Below are 13,052 nucleotides of genomic sequence, written 5' to 3' on the forward strand. Positions count from 1 at the left end.
TTTTATATATCATTTTACAGTACAAACTAATGGAGCATTTGCCTGTAAACGACCTTCAGTTATAAAGCTGACTCATCCCTTTCTTTTCCAGCCTTCCTTGAGTTTTTCTTTTTCTTCGATTGTGTTCGAGTCCATTAGAGTAGATGCTGCACTTACCCACAAAACTGTTTATTATGAATCTTGTGTAAAAGAAAGAAAGAAAAAAAACATCCAATAACATATAATTTACATACAGATTGTATCATTTGACAAGATATCTTTACATCATGTTTGCTTTTCACAGGCACACTTTATGTTAATAAAAAGAAATGTGCCTATGATAGACTCACTGTTTAAAAACTCAGGGCTGGTAAATTGGTGGTGGGTGATGTTAACAGGATTTCCGGGCGATGGCAGCCAGTGCTTTGCTGTGAACAGGCTTATAGAGGAGGGTGAAGCTGGATGGGCTGAGCTGACCGTTGCCCTGAGCGTCGACCGTTCCCGTCAGCACGTAGTTCAGCCCTGGCGATGATAAACAGAAAAAAAGGAAAGAGTCAAAATAAAAAATATCAGCGTTGTCGCCGACTATGACTTCCAGTGCTTTGTTAATGGTGTTAAAAAACGTTACACGTTGATTTTTCTTTTTTTAGTCTGGTCTGTTCGAGGTAGAATTGTGCAAATTTGGCACACTTACAGTTTTTGACCTGCTGAATATAAATTCTCAATAGGGTCGCCATACTGGACAATCCAAAATGGCAGTCACCCATAAACAGCTTTTTCTGTTACTAGCCAACCAAAAGTCACATAATTAAAATAAAAAAAATAAAAATGAAAAAACATTTTTCTAAGGTTTTGGACCTCAGGGATTCTAAATACGGTGCCTGTTTGACCGTATCCTTGACTGGCATTGCCATTTTGGAAAATCCAATATGGCCACCTGTGAATATTAAACATTGAAGAATTACGACCAAAAATGTCTTTATTGTACAACATAAAAGCCTGACATCAGGAACATGTTTAATGATAAATATTGTTCCCTGACATCCCAGATCAAAGATACTATGTTGTAAAACAAAGAAATTTTCTGTCATAAATATTCGCAGGTGGCCGTATTGATCTTACAATAAAGCGATTCCAGTCAAGGCTACTGTCAAATAGGCATCATATACGTATTTAGAATTCCTAAGGTCTGAAACAATGTTTTTAATTTTAATTATGTGAGTTTCTGTTGACTAGTAAAAGACAAAAACTGTTTATTGGTGGCCACCATTTTGAATCGTCCAATATGGCAACCCCCATTGAGAATTGGCTCTGGCTTCCGACAGATTTGAATCCAGCAGGTCAAAAACTATGTGTGCCAAATGTCATGCTTGGAGACAAATTTGCACCATCCTTCCTTAAAATCCCCCCAACAGATCAGACAATTTGGCATTTTCCATTAGGCAATTGCAAACAAACTTTCATCTCAAAACAAACTTTTTAAACAGCCGTACATATACATAGAAGACCAGTGTATTACCTTTGGTTAACCCGGGACATCTCTTGCAGGAGGACATCAGTGTGACCCACTTAACGGGTCCTGATTTATTGACATTAAGGCTTCCTGTCTTGTAGGCTTTTATCAGGTGAACCTCGAATGTTGCTGAGCCTCTTGGTCCAGGGGTCACAGATGTGATCTTACCCGTAATAACTGAGAAGACAAACCAGAAGGTAAAAAAAACATCAACAGCTTGAATGAAATGGTGAGCACTTGTATTGGTTTGCACTGGTTTATTACCAAAATCACTGGGGCAGAAGCTGGTTTGTAGAGTTCCAGTCCTCTTACAGGGTTGTGTACACAGCGGGTTCAGTGGTAGAGCTGTACACACACACACAATTACAGACACACACACCAACACAACAACCACATTAGAAAACAACAAGTGCAGATAGTGTTTTCCTTAATGTCTAAACTCTACTTACGTTTGGTGCTCACGGAAGGCGTCTTTGTCACCGTCTTGCTCGGTCCTGGTTTTGGTGCTGGGCTAGGCTTTGTCTTGGGTTTGGCAGTTGGTTTTACTGGCTTCACTGGTTTAGTGATAGGTTTTTTAGTGGGTTTAGTCTTTGGTGCAGGTTTGCGTGTTGGTTTGGCCCTGATGTTTGGTTTGCGTGTTGGTTTGATCACTTTAGGTTTGGATGAAGGTCTAGTTCGGGGCTTGGGTGTTGGTTTTTTCACCAGTATCTTTGGTGCTGATTTGGACGGCTTGGGTTTAGGCGTGGCCTTGATCGTGGGTCTGACAATTGGCCTACGTATTGGAGGTTTCTTTACCAGCGATGGCCTCACAAATGGTTTTTTGGCTGGTTTTGGGGTCGGTCTAAGGCCAGGTCGAGGTTTGGGACCAGGTTTGGAGGTCGGTTTAGCCGTTGGTTTAACTGTTGGTTTAGCTGTTGGTTTAGCTGTTGGTTTAGCTGTTGGTTTAGCCGTTGGTTTTACTTTTAGTTTAGTGGTTGCTTTGGTAGGTTTGCTTGGCTTGGTTTTTTGTGGTTCCGATGTAGTCTGAGGACTGTGGATAAAGTCGCCCCCAGCAGTTGGTGTCCGAGATCCCCGAGGTACACTCGTGTAGTAGGCCATGAATCCATCGGCGGTCACGCTCAGGTCGGACACAAACTGGACAAGAAGCTCATTTCCATTCGTTACAACAGTTCTAATAGAAAGATGAAGAAAAAGAAGAAGAAGCGGAATAAAGAAGATAAGTCGTAACTTTGGTGATTTGATGGTTTCTCCGCTGGTATCTCACCCTGGTGCTCTGTCTCCACAAAACTTGCCAATCCGTCTTGAGTCATCCGTCTCCCCTCCATTAAACAACGCCACATAGTCATATCGACAGTACGTATCAGGCTCCAAATCCAGCTTCTCAAACTTCACCTCAATCACCTGCAAAAAAAAAAAAAAAAAGTTGGCAACATACTGTACACCCTTAAGGCAGCCGCTTCATGTTTATTCCTGACAAACTTTGAACCGCGTCAGCTGATGACATGAGCAGGAGGTGGTGGGAGTAAAAAAATACAGAACGACCATTTACTACCTCTCTCAGCCTCACTTACATTAGTTCAACCTTTAGGTACACACAAACACGCCTGCAGACACTCAATAACGTCTTTCATTGGAATTTTGTCACAATATTAGCGACCTGATGTAGAATATTTCCTTTTTCTGGGCCCCACTCTATGTTCCCTTATTGCATGGGTTCTCAACCTTGGGTTTGTGAGACACTGGGAGCGGGTCGCCACATGTCTTTAAGAAACTAAGAATATTTTTTTTAACAATTTAAGCCCCTTTTTGCTTATTTTTACTCTTTTTCTGCAACTAACTTGCCATATTTTTGATCCTTTTAATGCATTTTTGCTACATTTCTCCCATTTCTGCCACTCCTCCATCAAATTTCAATGCCTTTTCTGCAAATGTTTTCCACTTTCAAGATATTTTTGGCACTTATAAACCATTTCCACCACTATTCCCACCTAATGTCACCTAATATGTTGACCCATTATTGTCACTTTTAACCTCTTTTCACCATATTTCATGCTTATTTTTGCTAAAGGTGAAAGCTGAAAAGGTTGAGAACCACTTCCTTACTGGACTAGAACACACTATAGCCAACCCACCTTGATGGCAAAATCTTATCACAGCAAAAAACTATGAAATGTAATAGTATCGTCTTACGTTGCTTGGTTCTACAGAGATGTACCAGGAGCAGCTGATGCCTGCTGGGTAGTTAGAATTGGGCCAATTGGGAGTCTGGACTGAACCTTGTTCCTTGACCAACCGTCCACCACAAAACTGGTGCTCTGAGGGAAACAAAGGAAAATAGATCAAATGTGACTTTTCTTTGATGTTTTACATCAATGAAGTTATATCTGTGCCATAGACCTCTGAAAACACCTAACAAAAACCTTTATGATGTCATTGTTCAATCCTCTGGAGAAGATGCAAAAGTGTTTGTGAACTGGCACTTTTTTCAATATATGCTACAATTCTATTTTCAAAAGAAAGCAAAAAAAAAAAAAAAAACAAAAAAAATGGACTTTATTCATAAGGTATTGTGTAGGACAGACATAGGCAACAGGTGGAAGAAGTTATAAAGCCTAACATATTATACAAAATAACTCCCAAAACACACAAATTGACAGCAAAATGCACAAAGTACACAAAAATAAAACAAAAGAAGTAGTTCCAAAAATACACAAAATGACAAAAACACACAGTCACAAGAACCACTTAAACAGACAAAATGTCTCAGAAAACACAAAAAACAACAACACATTACAGAATAGCTCCAAAGACACACAAAATGTCAACAAAATTACAGAAAATGACAGGAAAATACAGAAAACAACAATAAAAATACAGAAAGTGACCCCAGAAATACAGAAAATGACAGAAAAATATGCACAATTACAACAAGAACACAACAAATAACAAAAACACACAAAATGACAGAAAACTGAGAAAACAACAAAGACAAAAATAAATCACAAAACCAATTCCCCCTGTATTAATGCTCTGATCAATCATTTTTCTAATGCTGACATAAATGTTGATAATGTGGATCAGATACAATCACATTTTTGTGGCCCGTGCTGTGATGTTGTTGCCCATCCCTGGTGTAGTACGTCCGGATAAAATGATTATATAGATGCCCAATCTGTGCAGCTGAACCCTTTTGGTGAACTGCACTTCCACACCTTCCATGTGGGGCTTTCCAGCGTTGAAAGAAGCCAGAAAGCCTCTTCCTCCTGTGGCCCCATCAGTCACCATGTCCAGCATCATGGTGTTAGTGGTGGAAATGACCGCTCCGGGCCTGAACGTCCCACAGAAGCGTCCCAGCTTCTGCACCAGGCGCGTGTGGCCGTTGTACACGTCCAGGTAGTCGTAGCGACAGGTGGGGTCGGCCTCAAGGTCGAAGAGGCGGAAGGAGAGCATGACCACATGACCCTCTGGAACCTGGAGGTCAAACAAAGCATGATGGGTTTGTGAAAGTGAATATGACAAGAAGGTGTTTGTTGATGATAGCAGTTATTAGTGAGGAGGTTGTGGGTTCAAAAGGCCTCTGGTTGTTTGTTTCGCAGTGTGCATGTTCTCTTTTATAGAGTCCTCCCACATTCTAGAAACATGTTAGATTGATGGGCTTCCCTATTTAGATAAAATAACCATGATTAATGATGATAACCATGTTTGTGAAATGACTTTTATTGCGAATTCTTGAAAAGAAAAAAAACTCAATATATCGCTAGTCGTCAAAACTACTGTGTGATCTCATAAATGCAGGGGAAAATTGTGTGTGATTAAAAAAACAGAAGAAAAATGTCAGTTATTATTATTACATATGATTGTAGAAATCAAAAACACACAGGCACTTTTTGTAGGCTATAAAATATAGATGTATGTGCCTCTGTGTATAATGTTAAAATTATAACGCAATAAAACCAAATGGTCCATTGTGATACAAATTCAATAATTTAATTAAAAGACAAAACAAAACAAAAAAAAAAACCTCGAGAAGGCTCTTAAATATATTATTACAAGTGCCGTGATATGATTGTATTGCATCTGACACTATATGAATAAATAAATGAAATTAAAATTTAAAAATGTAAGTGCAAATCTCTATATTTTCATTTATTTATTATTTCTAAAAACGTAGATGTTCAAAAAACGGTTTATTTTAGTTTGATTTTATTTTTAGGTTACTTTTGTTGTTGTTGTTTTGTTTTTTTTTGCAGTAATTGTAAATAAAACACAATAAAAAAGTCCTCATTTTTATATAATTATTTTTCTGTAGATGTTGAGTCAGGTGTAGTAATCAGACATCTTTAAATCAGGTGTGGATCATTAGATGGTAAAACGGCAGTGTGTGGACTATACCACTCTGCAAAAAAAACCCAACCCAAATTAGTCAATCACACCGTATAAATATCATTTTCAATGCCAAACATAAGCAGAACTAAAGCAATCCAAGTGAATAGCTTTTTTTTTTTGGGTTTATTTTTTTAAATGTTGCATTTTAAATATCCATTTAACGTGCAATGTAGTTTAGAGCACCCCCTGTTTACATCTGACTCAATAGTACGTTCCAGGTTAGTCAGAGAAGAAGAAATGCAACAACTTCACTTCAAACTGTGAGTAAAAACTATTTATGGGTTTTAACTTTTGTGGGTTCACAGTTTGACAAATGTATATTTTCTTGTGTAGTTTTGACCATCATTATTCTAATTATGTGCATTTTATAAATATTAAAACCTGGTATTTGCTGAACTGAACTCTCAATTGTTGTTCTATGCAGAATTGCCACGGCTGAAAGGTTGATATTGACATTGTTCTGATTAGCTAATATATATATATATATTAAAAGCCCAGCAGATATGAAGATATGAACTACTTTTAATATTCTGTGACAGGGGTGTCCAATTCATTTTAGTTCAGGGGCCAAATAAGGACCAATTTGACACACTCACAGATTTTATGGGGAAAATGAGCATTTTTAACATTATTGGGACATAGTTTTCAGTGTCAGTCCCTGCAGGATTTTCACTTCAGAACTTGTTGATTTTGTGACCAATTTTAGTGTAATTCAGAGGAATTTTGTGGAGTTGTTTGACAGAAATTGCAAGACTTATGGATAACTTTAGAGTTCTTGTCAATTAAAAATAATTGCGTTCTTGTGATATGTGCAAGGGAAAACTGCTCGTCCCGAAAAAATATTGTGAAGTTTCACTATAATTGTCATTTTGAGATATCTACTACTGAATTATTTGGTAAATTACACTATAATTTTCTACTTTTTTTTTTTTTTTTTTTTTACTGCCTCCTGCGGGCCGAATTGGATACACTAAAGAGCCAAATTTGGCCCCCGGGCCTTGAGTTTGACTCAGGTACTTTGATTACTGTACATCACAAGCCTCAAAATAGGGTTAGGGTTAAAAATACATACACAAGGGTATTAGGGTGTTTCGTGGTTTAGGGCTAAAATAAAAGGGTTAGCGAGGTAGCTAAAAATAAATATGAGCTAAAATAAAACGTACACGTAAAATGACCAATGACGGGACGCTCCGTACGGATAGAGGGAGTCAATTGATACGTTTACGTATGAAGAGCCACGGCCTTTAATTATTGATGTTCTTTGCAAAAAAATGGACTTTATGCATGTTTGACTTTTTTCGTTCCATTATTGAGTTTTGCTTCATAAAGCCTGACGCACAAGATTTTCTGAAAAGTAGTTTGAAACCATACATAACTCTTTAGCAAACTGCAGCTAAGATTAAACGCACAAACTGGGTGTAATGTGTTTCAGTGGTGGAGCCCGTTTTCACCAGGGTGGCACAGAAACTTGTAAAATACTGAGAATTATTTCCGATACAGCAAATCACAGTGATTGTTGTGAGTGGGTGAAAGATTGACCTCCTCCTTTGTGTAATTGGCACCTTTACTCGTATTGAAACCACAGCTATTGCTCTGTATTTGGTGCTACCGCCCGCCGTTCTGGTGGGAAGGAACGTGTACGTTTGGTGCAACGTTGAGTCGTTTTCCTGTGGAAACTTTCAAATACGACGACAAAGTTAGCGAGGGGGCGAAGATTGACTTGTTTGTGGTTTCGCCACCCAAGATCTGCCTTTTCAAATACATTTGTTGGACAACAGCTTGGGTTAAGACAGAAATGTAATCAATTTAATGGGATTAACCAAACTATACAGGACAACTATTTAATTTCCCCAGTGAATAAATAAATAAAACCGTGTAGGAGGTAATCCTCAGAGGAAGTAGAAGTACTGTTACTTGATTGAAATTCTACTCAAGTACAAGTAATTCATACATAAAATACTTAAGTACAAGTAAAAAGCAGCTCATTTATGTTTATTTTTGGTTCCCTTGCGTCCAGTAAACATCTCATCATGTATGAACTTAAAAAGAAAGAGACCAAATATTGCACAATTGGAACCTTATTTGTTTTCCACAAAATCATCTGTAAAAATTAAAAAGTTTGTCAAAATGTACAATATATATATAAAAAAAATGACCAATGAATTTGATTACAATTTTTTTTTAATTTTAATTCTCAGGCTGAATCATTTAATCTGATTGGTCGTCTATGATGTGTCGCATTTGATTATTGTCTGGTCATTTCATTTTTTGTAGTTTCAGAATGTCCGTCGATCATTTTAAAACAGAAATATATATAATTTACTCAGTAACTATTGGGTGTAAAAAAAAAAAAGAACCGGACTAATTCACTTCTTTTTAAAACATACCTATTGTATGTACACGTAAAATGACTGATATAGAAATATACTCAAAAAAGTACAAGTACCTGTAAAAGCAACTCAGTTACAGTAACATGAGTACTTGTAATCCTACACTTGAATTAAACCAGTGGTTCCCGACCGTTATTGGGTCGTGACCCAATTTTAATATCAAAAAGCCCCAAATTTTTCTTCTTTTGAAGAATTAAGCTTTTGAATTAAGCGTTTGTTTACTGAGTTAAAAATACTGAGTAGGTCAAACTTGGTTCAAAAAGTGAAAAATTATATAATTATAACATAAGAAAATGAAAGTCTAGAACAGTGTTTTCGAATCCTGTGTACCCCCTTTGTATTTTGTTTTTTTTTTATCGTATTATGTGTACCCTCTCTTCATATCATAAATACCCTCTTCATAATTTCATACACTGGCTCTCCTAAACTCCTAACTGTCTCTCTAACGTTGATTCCCTAAGGCTTGATCTACAAATTCAAAACAATCAGTAAAATTTAAAGTAGAATCTATTTTTTTTATTTTTTTTGTTAAATGCCATGCAACTTTTACTTCAATAGTAAATGCAGCTAATTATTGTCTCCTATTGTCAGACGTGTGGTAAAATGGCCTCTACAGCATAAAATAATCCTGTTTTAATGAATTACAAGAAAATATAATATATTATTAAGCAATCGTATTGTTAGTTTGTGGTGAATTTGTCACAAAAAATAGCCTTAAAAAGGAACTGGGAACATTTCTCAGTTATTTTTAAATGAGTTGGTAAATGTAACCCGTACCCCTGTTTGTGAACCACTGGAAATAATTGGTTTGAGAAAGAAATGTGAAAATATGATTTGATTTTATTTTACCCCTTTTGAATTCCAGAAGACCCCATATGGGGTCATGACCCCAACAAAAACACTGAATTAGGCTGTGTTCAGAATGGCACACTCTGTACTATACACTACAAATGTAATAATTATATACTGTCGAGTACTATATACTATTACTATGATTAGGATGATGAGCGTTCCCACTGTTGATTCTCCACCTTTGAAAGTTCTGAAAATATTTTGAGAGAAAATGACCAAGTAGAATATCAACATGTGCTCATTTGATCCATAAAACTCAAGGAAACGCATTTCGGAGATTTTCGGAGACCCGCCATTTAATACTGACAAAACTTCAAAACAAGAGCCTATTTACAAAAGCATTAAAAAACTAATGGAAGACACAAAGAGATGCTTTTATTTTGAAAAGGGAATGTTTGATTTTTAGCTTCAAGCTAATGGTCCCAGGATTATTTTACATTCCGCTCGCTGTCAAACTTATTTTATTTCAGGGGCCAAATACAGATTAGTTTGATCTGAAGTGGGCCACAGATTTTAGGCAAGAAAAAGAGGAATGTATTTTCAACATTAATGTGCCCGAGTTTGCACTTCCAGGTACAAATTACATACAGTATATGAGACAAAATCCAAGAATTAAGTGACCTTAAATTTAGATTAACTTACATTTCCTTGATATTATAAACAATTGTTATTTATTTTAGTAGAATAATTATGCAGGATTTTGAAAAATTAAGTTGTTTTTTCATTAATTTGACTGCCATCATGTGATATAAACGTGGGACATTTGTGATTTATTTTGTAATTTACGCAATTATTAATGTTTTTTCTGTCATTTTTTTAACTTTTTCCTGTGGGCTGAATTAGATGGTCTAAAGGGTGGGATTTGGCCCCCGGGCCTTGAGTTTGACACATATGCCATATATCTAGGTATTTTCATACGATCTAATGTGAATGCAATACTTACTCATACTTAGTATGAGTAGTAAAATAGTACGACATTTACAAGCACTTAGAGTGTAAAAATGAGCTTTTTAGTGACTCACTGTGATGAACCAGGTGCATTTACTGTTGGGTTTGTAGTAACTGGGGAATCCTTCACTGGCCACGATGCCAGAGTCAGTGACTAGATGGCCCCCACAGTTGAAAATTGGCCTGAAACAGAAAAGGAAATGCTGCAGCCCACTGCGGTTCAAGTAAACGCAGCCATACTGAAGAGTATTGAGTTAAAAAAGTGGCGCGCACACACACACGTACACACTTTTATACACACGCTGCAGTGCAAACCACTGTGGCACAGTCTGTCTCTGTTCTCCTGGCCCATGGCAGCTCCTCATGAAGAATTTTATTTGATTTTTTTTTTTTTTTTAATGGAATTTCATGAAAACAAGCCGTATAGTGATTATCCAGTAGGTTTGGACCTTACTGTACCATAAGAAAGTCCTTTCCTTTAACGGGTGGCCTCTTTGAAAACACCCTGCGTACACATGGGGTTTTTGGTGACACACGCCCACTGATTCACACTTAGATAAACACACATCAGAGCAGCAGCAGCAGCAGCTTTAACGTCTAATTTGGCTGCCCGTGCTTGGTGGTGCCTGGTTAATTTAGATGTTGACTCTCTCCCCATCTACCAGTCACCAATGAACTGGATTTAATGGGCTGAACATGATCGTTATGAGACATAATCATGCAGTCTTGAAGGTATTTAGTAAAGCATGTTTATGTTTATTTAGTACAATAGGGCCAGGTTTGGGTAAAGTATTTCAGTGGTGGAGTCCCTCCCTTCCTAAAGTCTGGAGCTAAAAAGCCCACAGGCATTTGTTTGTCCTTCTGTGCACAATCAGTGCATGAGAAAGTCCAAAAGTCTCAAGAAAATCAAATGAAAATGATCGGATTTACTGCAAAGGAATCATTTTACTTGTTTATTTACATTACTTGACAATTTAACCTTTCCTGATTTAAAAAAAATAAAAATATAAAAAAATTAATAGAATCATCCCTTTAGGTTCTACACGAGACATGGGCAACTGGTGGCCCAGGGGCTAAAAGTAAATGTACAAAATGATAGAAAAATACACAAAACAAAAAGGAAGAATACATTAGAAATACAAAGAATAACAACATTGCAGGAAAATACAGTAAAAGACCAGAATAACAAATAAAATACTTAATAAAACACAGAAAACTTCGACAAAAACAGACAAAACTTCTACAAAAACAGACAAAACTTCTACAAAAACGAACAAAAGGACAATAAAAAAAATCCAAAATTACAGAAAATGAGAACAAATGCACACAAAAAGGGCAAGAAATCCACAAAAATCACTCCAAAAAATGCAAAATGACAACAAAATACACAATAAGCCTCCAAAAAACATAATTTTTTATAGGAAAAATACAAAAAAGGAAAGCGAGAATACATTTAAAAAATTCCAAAGAATTACAACATTGCAGGAAAATCCAGTGAAAGACAAGAAAATCCCAGAAAATACTCCAAAAACACGCAAAACTACAACAAAAATGAACAAAACGATGACAGTACACAAAATGATTCAAGAAGAAATACACAATTACAGAAAACGACAACAAAAGTACACAAAAAGACAAGAAAAACACAAATGGCTAAAAATAAAAGCAAAATTATGACAAAATACACAATATGAATCTAAAAACATACATTTTATAGGAAAAATACACAATCACCCAAAAAAATATACTGTTACAGAAAAATTATGACAAAACTACACAAAAATGACTCTGCAAACCCACAGTATTAACAAACAAGCAAAATGACAGCAGAAATACACAAAAACTACTCCAAAAAATGCAAAATGTCAACAAAACACACAATATGACTCCAGAAAAGATACATTTTGTCAGGACAAATACGCAACAGCGCAACAGAAATGCAATCATAACAAGCAAGACCACAACAAACATACACAGAATGACAGAAAAACACATAAAATTACTAGAAAAACTCTTTCTTTCCTGTGTTAACGCTCAGATTGCTGATTATTCTAAATGCTGACATGACTGTTGATCATGTGACCCTTCGACAAAACAAGCTGGTCTTTTCCATACCCTTAGATTTCTGTCACACACTCAGTTCTTACAGATGTGAGCTTGAATCAGTCGTGCCACATGTTCACGTACACGCAGGAAGATGAAACCCATTCACAGAGGAAACACCACACAGCACGTGTATAAGATGTGTTACCTGAGGTTAGTGGTGTTAGTCTGAGCATCGGTCCATCCCAGTGTGAAGATGATCAGAAGGTAAAACGTCCACCCCCTGTCCTCCATCCTGTCCTGATGTTGTCCAGGATTAGGAAAGAAGGGAGAGGAGGAGGAGGAGGAGGAGAAGATTAGAAAAAGGGGAGCGGAAAGGGAAAGAGGAGGGAATTGATGGATTCAAAGTGGAGTGGAGTGAAAAAAAAGGTGGAGGTTTGAGGAGGAGGCACTTGGACACTGGAGTAGATCCGTTTTAGGCTTGTTGGAATACTGCTCAGTGTTGAAGTTAAGTAAAGGTTCAAGTTATAATAAAAAATAAATACAATTTCCTGTTGGTGATGTAAGGCTTAGGCTGTGTTGGAAATGGCACATTAACGTACTATTCATCACCAGGGGTTCTCAACCTTAGGGTCAGGACCACATTTGGGGTCACGACTCAGACACTGGGAGGGGCGTCACCAGATGCCTTCAAGAAACTAAGAATATTTTTGGAACAGTTTAAGCCTGTTTTAGCTTATTTTTTTTGCCATATTTGAACCTATTTTCATCACTTTTTCTTTTTCTTACAACTCCATTACGATTACAATGACCAGCATTTTTTTCCAATTAAAATTACAATTATAATGTTTTCCCTGAAAGCCAATTACAATTACTCTCATTTACAATTAATCACAATTCCTGAGCTTGAAATAAATAACCTTGTAAAACGTAACATTCCT

At 36.7% G+C, this 13,052-nt stretch overlaps 1 protein-coding gene across 1 annotated transcript; it reads right to left on the reverse strand.

Annotated features, from left to right (window-relative positions):
* Positions 1–152: 152 nt before the first annotated feature.
* Positions 153–12,468, reverse strand: pcolceb (procollagen C-endopeptidase enhancer b). The gene is made up of 9 exons (XM_028475244.1): positions 12,320–12,468; positions 10,143–10,251; positions 4,705–4,963; positions 3,683–3,807; positions 2,757–2,893; positions 1,942–2,663; positions 1,757–1,837; positions 1,499–1,669; positions 153–501 (listed from the first exon to the last, which is right to left on the reverse strand). Exons 1-9 carry the CDS (start codon positions 12,403–12,405, stop codon positions 371–373), a joined length of 1,821 nt encoding a protein of 606 aa, XP_028331045.1. The 5' UTR covers positions 12,406–12,468; the 3' UTR covers positions 153–370.
* Between the last annotated feature and the right edge of the window lie 584 nt (positions 12,469–13,052).

The sequence above is a fragment of the Gouania willdenowi genome, chromosome 18 (assembly GCF_900634775.1).
Source record: "Gouania willdenowi chromosome 18, fGouWil2.1, whole genome shotgun sequence".
Lineage (NCBI taxonomy): Eukaryota > Metazoa > Chordata > Actinopteri > Blenniiformes > Gobiesocidae > Gouania > Gouania willdenowi.